The 12,500-nt window shown below is 46.0% G+C and overlaps 1 protein-coding gene across 6 annotated transcripts in view; it reads left to right on the top strand.

Moving 5' to 3' along the window:
* The first annotated feature begins 10,058 nt into the window (after positions 1-10,058).
* Positions 10,059-12,500, top strand: part of SRRM1 (serine and arginine repetitive matrix 1) — a 30,930-nt gene continuing 28,488 nt past the window's right edge. For 5 of the 6 annotated variants that reach the window (XM_081817761.1, XM_081817765.1, XM_081817762.1 and 2 more), the window contains exon 1: positions 10,059-10,216. In XM_081817761.1, the coding sequence (XP_081673887.1) occupies positions 10,196-10,216 (21 nt within the window). In that variant the 5' untranslated portion in view covers positions 10,059-10,195. Of the gene's footprint in view, positions 10,217-10,472; positions 10,597-12,500 lie in introns of those variants that run through there. The other variant, XM_081817766.1, reaches the window with a different exon arrangement.

Genomic DNA, 12,500 nt, shown 5'->3' on the forward strand with positions numbered 1-12,500 from the left:
TTAACATTTTGAACAGCTGTTGAGAACTGCGATTCAGTTATTACTGAAACTGATCATTTCTAAACTTAAATTGGGGCAAATGGCTAGAGTGCAGAGAAATGCCATCGTTGGGCACTAGAGAGTATAATGGTAAGTGAAAAAAGTCAGAGAAAGACAAACACCGTATGATTTCACTTATATGTGGAATATAAGAAACATAACAAATGAACAAAGAAAAAGAGAAAATCTGAAAAACAGACTCTTTTTTAAAGATTTTATTTATTTATTTATTTATTTATTTATTTGGGAGAGAAAGAGAGAGCGCAGGGGGAGAGGCAGAGGGAGAGAGAATGTCAAGCAGACTCCCTGCTGAGCAGGGAGCCAATGCAGGGCTCGATCCCAGGACCCCGAGATCATGACCCACGCCAAAATCCAGAGTCAGACGCTCAACCGACTGAGCTACCCAGGTGCCCCTGAAAAACAGACTCTTAACTATAGAAAGCACACTGGTGGTTACCAGAGGGGAGGCGGGTGGGTGATGGGGGAAATAGGTGAAGGGGTCCAGAATGCTTACCATGAGGAGCACTGAGTAATGTACAGAATTGTCGAATGACTATATCGTACACGCACAGCTAATGTAACACTATATGTTAACTCTACTGGAATTTATTTTTTTTTTTTAAGATTTTATTTATTTATTTGAGAGAGAGAGCAAGAGAGAGCATGAGCAGGGCAGTGGGGGAAGAGGGAGAAGCAGACACCCTGCCGAACAGGGAGCCAGATGTGGGGCTTGATCCTGGAACCCCGGGATCATGACCTGAGCTGAAGGCAGACGCCTCACTGACTGAGCCACCCAGGCACCCCAACTCTACTGGAATTTAAAACAACTTCCGTTTGGAGAAGATTGACACGTCCACAGGGGCACAATTCCGTGTACACTTCAACTGTCCTTTGTGCCATAGTTAGCACATATATTACATTTACATATGTTAAAAAGATCCCAAATTACATTATTATTTTTGCCTTAAAGTCAATTGACATTGGGGCACCTGGGTGGCTCACTCCGTTGAGCATCTGACTCTTGATTGACTTCAGCTTGCATCATGACCTCGGGGTCATGAGATGAGCCCCATGTCAGGCTCCGTGCTCAGTGGGTGAGTCTGCTTGAGATTCCCTCTCTCCTTCTGCCTCTGCACCCTCCCCCTGATGTCTCTCTCTCTCTCTCCCTCCCTCTAGAATAAATAAGTAAATCTTTAAAAAAAAGTAAAGTCAATCGACATTTAAGGAATTTAAGAATCAAAAGTAGGCTTTTTGAATATTTATTACTTATTTACCATCCCCAGTGTTCTTCCTTTTGTCCTATAGATCCAAATTTCTAAATGCTATCATTTCTTTCGGCCTACAGAACTCCCTTCAGAATTCCTTGGGGTGAGGGTCTGCTGGTGACAAATCACAATTCATATACTCATACACTGTACAATTGGCCTAAGGATCTTTGTCTATTGCTCACAGGCTATTGGGCTATTGGGCAACAACGTTCAGTAATTCCATGGGAGCCAAAAAGGGAAGGTGTGTGATCCAAATTTATATTTGCAGACTGATTCCCATCTGGTCTCTAGCCAGCTAGACAATGTCTCTAGCTTTACAAGACAATGTCATAAGGACCCTGCCCAGCTAAGGAATTTGGGTGTGGAAGATAAAGACAAAAAAGATCATTTAGAGTAACAAGACTTATTGCTCATTTTAAATGAAGTCAAGAATGATTTGAATCACTAATCGCTCTGGCCACTCTTGCCAGAATAGTCCTGGGCCCGAAGTAAAGAAAACTCCCCCAAGCCCCTCTGGCTTTCCCTTTCTTTCACTGGGGTTTGGGCACAGACTGGGAGGCCTTTGCTGACCAGATTAAGGAAAGCTTATTTGCTCATTCACCAATAGGTTAAGATCTGTCTACATTCCCTCCTCTGGCTATTTGCTTGACACTTACATAAATGTCAAGCCATTTCTAATGTTGTGGTCTCAACTCTCAGCAGACAGACCAAACCCTAAAAGTGAGTTCTGTTGCAGCTGGCTGGGTGATTTTAAGAAACTAACTTCTCCTTCCTGGGCCTCATTTTGCTCATTTTAAAAATTGGGATAAAAATTATGTATTAATTTTCAAGAACTGCTGTAACAGGCCTACCACAGACCGGGTGATTTAAACTACAGGCATTTATTTCCCCACAATCCTGGAGGCTGGAAGTACAAGACCAGGGTGTTAGCAGGGTGGGTTTATCCTGAAGTTTCTTCTCCTTGGCTTCTAGAGGGTCATTTTCTCCCTGCAACCTGCCATGGTCTTCCTTCTGTGTGTGTGTCTGGGTCCTCATGTCCTCTTATGAGAACACAGTCATATTGGGTTAAGGTCCACCTAATGACCTCGCTTTAACTTAATTACCTCTCTAAAGACTCCATCTGCAAATACAGTCACATTATGATGTACTGGGGGTTAGGACTTAAACATGTGAATGGGAGCTGGGGGAGGGGGCACAATTCAGTCCATAACAACCTACTAGTGACGAAGGACAGTTGGAAGGCAGGCGGGTAGGGACAAGGGGCCCCCACCCTAAGAGGAAACCACCCTTAAAAGGATTTTATGTTACCCTGGAAGGAGCCCTCCACCCTTTCCTATATGATAGATAGCTGACAAAAACCTGATTGGATGACAGGGAGGGTTAATCAGATTAAAACATCCTGTCAACAAGCCCATAAAACCCCCTAGACTTAGAAACTCCAGTGCCAACCCTCTCAGGTCCCCTCGCTCCTCAGGAGCTTTGTACTTATCACTTTACTAACGTTCAGTAAACCTTGTTTTGCTGCCCACCACTCTGTCTGGTCTATCTCTTCATTCTTTCTTCCAAGTGGCATGACCAAGAACCGCGGGCACCAATGGAGAAAAATATCCTGTAACACTAGGTGTATTATTGTGAGAACTGAATCATCTAATGTGTTTAAAGCACTAATGTAGATTGACATAGTATAATCCCTGATACAGTAAATACTATTATTATGGGGTCCTACATAAAAAGAAAGATACTGTCACTTAAACACAAGGGAATATAGATAGGAATAGGAAAAGATAATTCTGCCAATTATGGTTCCTTGTTCCCCATCTGATGGGTATCTCTGTTGTTCTTCCAGCTCTTCTTTTAAAAATATGCCAACACGATGCCTGAATGTAACATCTATGGGGGAAATTTCTAGAGGATGAAAAGTAAAGCAGGAAGCTACATGTTCTGTTGTTACATTTGCCTGTTGCTATTATCTTTCTGGCCATATTATAAGCTCCCTGAGGACTGTCTTAAACATCCCTTGTATCCCTTACTGTATCTACGAACCCCATAGTGAGCAGAGTCAGGGCTCAGTAAAAACCAACCAATCAAACCACAGTACAGTGTCTTTGTCGTTGTTTACTTCCTCCTGAGAGGATAGATCGCCATCTAGTGAATCTTGCTGTTAGACTGGGAAAGGGAGATTCAGAAAATCCCCGACTGCGGCTCCATGTCTTACCTATTTGATATTTATATATGCAAAAACAACTGGAAATCTTCTTATAGTTTGACAGCTTTTTATATTAGTGATCAATTCAACTAAGCTTTTATTTTCCTTTATTGCCAAGAGATTTCTGGCCTTGTTGTTGACCTCATAGTGAATCTGATTGTTTATAGAATGGAGAAGCAGTAAATAGAAGTGTCATGCAACTATGAATGACCGTAAAATAAATATGGAGAAGGCCATGAGAAATTCAGGAATCATAAAGTGTCTATTTAGTATTAAAAATGTGCAGTATAGGGGCGCCTGGGTGGCTCCGTCATTAAGCGTCTGCCTTCGGCTCAGGTCATGATCCCGGGGTCCTGGGATCGAGCCCCGCATCGGGCTCCCTGCTCCACGGGATGCCTGCTTCTCCCTCTCCCACTCCCCCTGCTTGTGTTCCCTCTCTCGCTGTCTTTCTCTCTGTCAAATAAATAAAAAATAAAAATCTTAAAAAAAAAATGTGCAGTATAGTGAAAGCGGGAACACAGCGCCAAGAAGCTATTATCCCTGTAGTATAATGCCAGACTTAATTTACTCAAAATTTGACTACTGAATTTTTTTTAAGATTTTATTTATTTATTTGAGAGAGAGCGAGAGAGAGAGAGCACGAGCAGTGGGGAGAGGCAGAGGGAGAGGAAGAAGCAGACTCCCCACTGAGCAGGGAGCCCGACTCAGGGCTTGATCCAGGACTCTGAGATCATGACCTGAGTGGAAGGCAGATGCTCAACCGACTGAGCCACCCAGGTGCCCCAAAATTTCATACTTTCTTGATAAAAGTTTATTCTTGTATCCAAAAGTTTATTCTCTGATGGAAATCATCAGCTTTGGCAGAATATTGGGGTTTTTTTTAAAGATTTATTTATTTGACAGAGACAGAGATAGCGAGAGCAGGAACACAAGCAGGGGGAGTGGGAGAGGGAGAAACAGGCTTCCTGCCGGGCAGGGAGCCTGCTGTAGGGCTCGATCCCAGGACCCTGGGATCATGACCTGAGCCGAAGGCAGACGCTTAACGACTGAGCCACCCAGGCACCCAGAATATTGTTTTTAACACTCAACTATCGTGCACTTGGCCAAAGTGTGTGTTTGTTGCACAGATACTTGGAACTTATTATTTGCCAAACTCTGGTTTGGGTGCTGATGATAAAGAGAGGAGACTTAGTTCCTGCCTTGAAAGAGTTTTGTGTGTGTTGGGGTGGGTGGAGGGGCACAGGAGTGGAGATGAGCATGTACATGATTAGAATATAGTGGAAAATATGCTAATAAGTAGAATATGAGGAACCTGTTTGCAAAGATCTGGGCCTAGGGGTTTGGGGGGCTCTGCAGTCCCCTGAGATACTCAGATGGTAAGTACTAAGTCCCACTAACCAGAAATACTTCCTGGAAGAGGCAACTAAACTGAACCCTTGAGGAAGAATCAGAGCTGGCCAGTTAAAAGGGTTAAAAGTAGAGAGACAAGGTGGGGAGGGCAAAGCAAAGGTTGGAAGGGAGGGAACAGAGGTTCTAGATAAGCGGACAGAATATGTGCAGAGGTTCTGAGGGGAGAGAAAATACAGTCCCTTCTAAATCAGGAAGTATACAAACTCTTGTACTTACATCTTTTCTTTTCTTTTTAATTTTATGTATTTATTTTAAGTACTCTCTATACCCAATATGGGGCTCGAACTCACAACCCCCAAGATCAAGAGTCACATGTTCTTCTGACTGAACCAGCCAGACACCCTTAAATTTTTCAACTTACAAATACTTAACGCTGGTAGCCAGCCTCCAAGATGGCCCCCAATGGTCCTCAACTGCTAGTATGCACACCCTTGTGCCGTCCCCTCCAACACTGAATACGGGTAACCTGTGTAACCAATAGGATAGTGTGGAGATTATGGGTGTATGACTTCTGAAGTTAGGTCCTAAAAGACACCATGACTTCTATCTTGCCCTCTTTTGGATCATTTGCTCTGCGGGAAGCCAGCTGTCATGCCATGAAGACACCCAAGCAGCCTATGGAGGGGTCAATGTGGCAAGGATCTGAGGCCTCATGCCAACAGCCATGTGAGGGGACCTTCTTGGAAACACATCTTCCAGGCCTAGTGGACTGTAATCTAGGCCAATATCTTGACTACATTCTCTTGAAAGACCTTGAGTCAGAACCATCCGAAGAAGCCATTCCAGACTGCTGATGCACAGAAACAGTGGGCGATAGATAACTAAAGTTTATTGTTTCAAGTTGCTCAATTTGGGGGGTTATTTGGCAATAGATAAAGAATACGCTAACTGATGTGCTCAAAGACACCTTCCAGAGCAAAATGCATCAGCTTTTATCCATCAGGCATTTTCATTTCAGTTACGGGATTATTATAGTCCATATCTTGCTTGGTAAATTTGTGTTGGGTTTTTGAGATATTTTATGAAGGTTGTCATTCCATTTTATCTAGGAAACACAAAAGCAGAGCTGAAAGGAAGAAGCAAAAGACAGAGACGGAAGTGGGGATCAGAACAAAAGCTGAAAGTGATGAGAGAATTACAAAAAGTGCACGTGCCTAAGGGATGGTTACGTTCAGTCACCGTGACTCTAAAGGACAGAGGGCAGTGGCAACAGGTAGAACACGTCCACCATCAACAGCAATCAACAAGCAATGAGGAAAAGCACTTGATGACATGGAGAAATCTTAGAATCTGGTGCCTAAAGGATCAGCACCAACCAAAGATTGGCTGCCCGTTAGCTTTTTGAGGCTCAGGGCTTATTTGAGGACTTAAAGACGAGACCTAGCAAAGACCCACCAGAGGCTCACTGGGGATGGCTCCTTGGCTTGAAGACCCGTACTGATCTGCACAGCGTCAAAATGAGCAGGAGATGCAAATATCTTCACTGCCAAGGATTCTCCACTGCACCTGTAGGGAGAAGGCTTATCTGCCTCAGCAGATTTTTCAATGTGGACACTTCCTGATAGAATACATAGTTATACTATTTCAAAGAACAGACTCACTCATTAGTAGAAATGCCTTTGGTGACTGATCCTGACTTTTTTTTTTTTAAGATTTTATTTATTTATTTGACACAGAGAGTGAGAGAGCACAAGCAAGGGGAACAGTAGAGGGAGAGGGAGAAGCAGGCTCCCTGCCAAGCAGGGAGCCTGATGAGGGGCTCAATCCCAGGACCCCGGGATCATGACCTGAGCCGAAGGCAGACACTTAACCATCTGAGCCACCCAGGCACCCCGACTGATCCTGACTCTTACTCATACATTCATTCAACAAATATTTATTGAGCTCCAAGAATGTGCTAGATACTATTCTAGACACTAAGGCTTTGATGGTGAACAGGAAATTCATAAAGTTTCATTTTTGTTTTTAATGGGGGCAAAAACAGTAAGCACGTAAACAAAATAGGTAACAATGTCAACTGCTATTAAGTGCTATGAAGAAAAAATAAAGCAAGGTATGATAGAATGAGTGGGGAGAGTCTTCTGCTATTTTCAGAAGACTGGTCGGGAAAGGCTCGTTAGGGGAAGTGTTATTTGAGTCACCTCTTAGTAACTGTAGGTTTACCAATGTGTAGGCAAGAAACTGACTTTGAAACCTAACCTGTTCATAACCAGACCACATCTGTAGTTCAATGTGGCTGCAGCTTAGAAGTGAAGGATGTGTGCAGGGAGAGGCTTGGTCCATGAGATGAGTCTGAAGAAGGGAGCAGTAAACAAATCATAAGGGGTTTTATAAGCCACAGTAACTAGCTTAGGCTTTATCTAGAGGACAATGGGGAGCCACAGAAAGGTTTTAAGTTGGGGAGTGAAAGGATCAAGATTATTATCTTAGATAATCACTCTTGAGGGCTGCCTGGGTGGCTCAGTCAGTTAAGCATCTGACTTTGGTTCAGGTCATGATCTCGGGGTCCTGGAATGTAGCCCGAGTCTGAGTCAAGCTCCACTCTCAGCATGGAGTCTGTCTCTCTCCCTCTGCCCCTCCCCCCTGCTCATGCTCGCGCACACTCTCTCTCTCAAATAAATAAAACCTTTTTTTTAAAAAGAAAATTACTCTCGATATAGGGTAGAGACATCAACCTTGAAGGGAGGGGAAATGGTTAATAGGTTGCTTCTGCAATGACCCAGACAGTAATCCAAATTAAATTAAAGAGGCAATGGGGCTAGAAGGAAGGCAACAGAAATGAAAGGCAAGATCTGGTGGTTGTAGAATACGAAGAAGACAGAAGAATGATGACAGGGAGAAAGGTAGGCTCATTTATTGAGAATGGGAAAGCAGAGGGTTGAGGCAAGTGAAAGAAGATGAATTCAGTTTGGGACGAGTTGAGTGTGAGGTATCTACAGGACATCCCAAGTGACTGTAATAAGAAGTTGCACATAAAGGTCTGGGGCAGAACTGTGTCTGAGATAAATAGGTTTGGGAGATGAAGTGGTCATTGAAACCAGGAGAGGACAGATAGGTCATCTTTATTGAGTGAAAAGTAAAAAGGGTCAATGGCAGAACTGCAAGGAAAGCCAAAATTTATGGGATTGGCAGCAAAAGGGCAGAGACAGTAAAGAAAAGACACAAAACACAAAGACTGATCAGAACCAGTGAGAATCATCAGTGAGATGTGGGGCATTGTGATTTCACGGTTCCATCTGGTCAACTGGCTTGTTCTGTGGAAGCCAGTCACTTCCCCATCTTTGACCCCCTGACAAAGCTGTTGTTCATTTAGCAAATTTTATTGAGCCTCTACTATGTGCCAGACACTGTTCTTGGTGCTAGGAACACATCTGTGAGCAAAAAAGAAAATGCCCTGACTTTAAGGAGTTTACATTCTAGTGTGGGGAACATATAAGAAACAAACATTAAAAATAGGTAAATATTACAGGGTGGTAAATGCCAAGGAGAAAAAAAAAAAAAAACCAGTAGATTAAGGGGCATCAGGAGTATAGAGAGAGTTTGTAAGCAATTTCCAGTGGGACAGAGTAGACCTCATTGACTCGGTGATACTTAAGCAAAACCTTGAAATTTGCCAAGTAGGTATCTGGGGGTAGAGCATTCCAAGCAGAAGTTACAACCAGTGCAAAGGTCTTGAGGCAAGAGCAAGCTTAGGAAGTCCCCAGGCAGTGAGGAGTGTTAGGGTGCTAGGGAGGAGATCAAAGAAGAAATAGGGGAGCATCAGGCAGGATTTTAGCCTTTGTTCTGAGAAAAATGAGGGACTCTGGAGAAGGTTTCGAGCTTAAGAGTGACATGTCTAAGGTTTTCTAATAGGGTCAGTCCGCTGCATTTAGAGTAGATACTGAGTGGCAAGGGCAGAAGCAGGGAGGCCTGTTAGGAAGCCAGTGCAGAAATTGAGGCAAAAGTTGACGGCGCCTTGAGCCAGGATTATAGCCGTGTGGGTTTCCGGATAGTCTGGAAGTGGGATGAAAGGGAAAGAAAAGACGAGAGTAATACCAAGGCTTGTGTCCTAAACAAAGGAAAAGATGTAGCCATCAACTGAGACCGAAGACTCTGGGAGGAGCAGGTGGGTTTTCTGGGGTGTGTGGGGAGTGAGGGAGAGAAGGGTAGGGATCAGGAGTTCAATGTCTGGACTGGTTAAATTTCTGATGTCAATCCAAGTGGAAATGTCCAGCAGGAAGCTGCCTGTACGAGTTTAAAGATCGGGAGAGAAGTCTGAGCTACAGGTCCATGAAGTTGCCAGCATATAACTGGTATTTAAAGCCGCAGGGACGAACAAATACACAGTATGGAGTGGGATGCGTGCTGCCAAGAGCAGGAAAGGGAGGAGGGAGTGGGAGTGCCTGCGCGCGCGCGCGCGTTTGTGGGGGGTAACTTTATGAAATATGGCCAGAGGAACACCCGCCTTCCGGCGCTGGGCGGCAATGGGGCGCCCTGCACGCGATGCAGGAGGCCCCCCGGGCCAGGGCAGGGCGCCGAGGCGGCAGGGCGGCCCACCAGGCCCACGCCCAGGCTCAGGGCCACGGTTCTCTCGCCCGCTTCCTGCCGGTCGGCTGAAGCCGAAACTCCTCTGCCGGGTATTTTCAGCTTCCTCCCCAAACGAGTGAGCTGTGAAGATGGGGGGGCAACCCGAGGAAACGGCCACAGCGCAGACTTCATTCATACTATACAGCTCGACTGCTTTAGAGTCGATCTTAATAACTGGCAAACTCGTAAAAGCAACACAATCACAACTTTTACGATGACACGAAAGCCCGGGAGGCCTCCCTTCCGCGCGCGAGCCGCCTCGCCGGCGTCATTCGGAGGTAACAGCCTTTTTCTTCAATCGCTCCATGGAACCCCCAGGGCGGGAGGCCTCCTCCACTACGGGTCGAAGGATAGGTCAAGTCACGCTGCGCGAACAAGGCTGATCGAGCGCCACAAACGGATTCGCAGGGCGGGGCGACCCCACGACTCTCTCTCTTGTTTTCATTGGCTGCGATCGCGAGACGCTCCTCCCGGACTGGCTACTTGGGAGCCTCGGAGACGGCAGCAGCCCGCCCCTTGGGCGCGCGTGCGCACGCGTGGCGGGTGCTCACTGCACTGAGCAGGCGCGGCCTCGTGTCGGCTGAAGGGGCGGGTGGAGCGGCGCGCGCTGCGTCCCGGCGCTCTGCTTTCCCTGCCGGTCCCGCCCTCCGTCGCGGCGGCGCGGTGTATTTTGGGATAGGGAGCGATCTCCGAGCGAGGCAGCAAGATGGACGCGGGATTCTTCCGCGTAAGTAGAAGCGCGGGGATCTGGGGTGAGGTGAGGGGCTTATCAGTAAGGCCCGGGGGGGGGCCCTAAACTCGGGACGTTTGTGGCCAGCGAGGGGAGGCTTCGAAGATCCTGATGATCTTCCGTGCCAGCGGACGCTCCCCCCCTGCCCTGCGGCGGAGACCGGTGCGCCCCTGCGCAGTCTCCTCCTCCGGGATCGTCCCCCCTACGCGGCAGCGACGGTCGCCGGAAAATGGCGGCGGGAATGGGCCGGAGTGGTACCCCGCCGCCCGCCTGCCTGGTGGGGCCTGCAGGCCGAGCCGCGCGCGCCGCCCCGTCCTGGGGCCTAGTTGGGCCGCGAGGAGGAAGTCCCTGTGGGGAGGCCGGAGGGAAGCCCTGAGGTGACTGGCGGAGGAAGGATTCTGGAGAGTACGGTTTTGGGGGTACCGCCCCAGGAGAGCGTGTTAGGGAGGACAGGAAACGGCGTTCAGCGGCTTTTCTTGAGAGAACAGCGCCGAATCCACCCCCCCCCACCCCGTCCTAAGTCTTCGCGGAGGCGCGGGGTCAGAGTTCGCGGGAACTCCCGCCCAATTTGATATTCCTTTAGGGAGGGGAACTCCGATAATAGGTAGTTGGAACGTTTGAATCTGAGACTAAGGGCAACCGGTGCAACAAAAAGCGTGCACGTGTATGGAGGCAGGGGCCGGGGGTGGATCAACTCTCCTTCCCGCACACCGCCCCCCACCCGCGTTTGTTCTACTGTTTTGAAGTCCGCTGGAGAAAAGGGGCCTCTTACCTTGGTTCTCCCGGGGCCGCGCGTCCAACACCTGCAGGCGGGGAAGCTATCTCGTCGAAGTTGGTGCTCAGGGCCCAGACTTTACCAGGCTGGTACTGCTGGAACCTGTTTGTCCCATATTCCACTGCTGTAGGAAATGATTACCGAGTAGATACCTAGATGGGTGGGAAGTGACACTAACAGGACTAAAGTTTGCGAATGCTTTTGATGCAGAACGGACCATATGGAGACCAGTGGTTTTGGTCAAAATCTATACTTTATGTAATGTAGGTTGGCTCTTTCCACTCCCTGGAGCGTATAATTCGCAGTTTGCGTGTTTTTAAAGGGAAAGTTGGAAGAGGGGGAAGACCAAGACTTTAAAGAACGTAACTCTTGACATTCTGAAGTCGACATTGAAATTCCTTAATTGGCTTTAATTGTGCCAACTAGTTTTTCATCAAAAATCCCAGGATTATTCCAAGCACCTACTTAAAATAGGCAGTTTGTTCGTAGGCTGTGCAAGCGATACTGTAGTTATTTCTGTAATGATAGCCTGAATTGAGAGAGCTTATCAAATTTCCATTCTGTTGATGAACTCGTTTTCTAATTTCCATCAAAGTATTTTGTAGTAAGTACTCAATATTCCCATGATCCAAGTGTAATATTTTGACACAAAAGCCTATTCTTAGGATTTTTGTTGGCTGTTATTTCCAATGGAAGGGAGTTCCAATAGAAAAAGAACAAGGCAGTTGATAAATTTTAAAACGTTTGCTTTTGGTGTTAGTAAAAATCTGGAAGAAGAAGGTGTGGGTTTTTATATACTACCTATTATTCCTTAGAGGAGTTGACTGGATTTAAACTCCAGTTAAAAGAATTTAGGGAGTTACCTTGTTAGTACAGGCAACCAGATAGTAAACTGAATTTTTCAGTTCAGATAGTAATGATAGCTTTCATTTGCTGAATTTCTGCCACATGCCAGTTACTTTACATACATTATTTTTGAGATACACAGCCCTTGCAAAGTAGATTTTAGCAAGTAAGGAAACATTCTCAGAGGTTAAGGAACTTTGAGTCATATGGCTGAAGTTCTTGGCAGAATTGGGGTTCTAATCCAGGTTCTTTACCTTCCTAAACAGAATTTTTTCTTGATCACTTTCTAAGGGACAGTGGCCAACTTAGTGCAATCAGTAGATTTCACATCACATAGCCAGCTATTTTGGTTGTTTGGTCCAGTTGGAATGACAAAATGCAGACTAATTAGTGATCACTTAATGGTCTCAATTAGTATTTGTAAGCTCTCATTTGTCCAAAATCATTGCTGCAATTAAGTGAGTTAATTAAGATAAACCTGTATTTTTCATGCATTCCAAGTTCTTAAAGTTGTGAAAACTGACTGAGTCCTCGGGTGTTTTCTTTTTCCTTTTCGCCCTGTTTATATGCATTGCCACAATAATTTTGTAAGCATGCTACTGGTTGTCACAAGAGGATGAAATTTAATGGTCTTGTTTGGATGTATATATTAAGTATAGT

This window comes from Leptonychotes weddellii, chromosome 4 (assembly GCF_054177405.1).
Source record: "Leptonychotes weddellii isolate Sample4059 chromosome 4, ASM5417740v2, whole genome shotgun sequence".
In the NCBI taxonomy this organism is placed as follows: domain Eukaryota; kingdom Metazoa; phylum Chordata; class Mammalia; order Carnivora; family Phocidae; genus Leptonychotes; species Leptonychotes weddellii.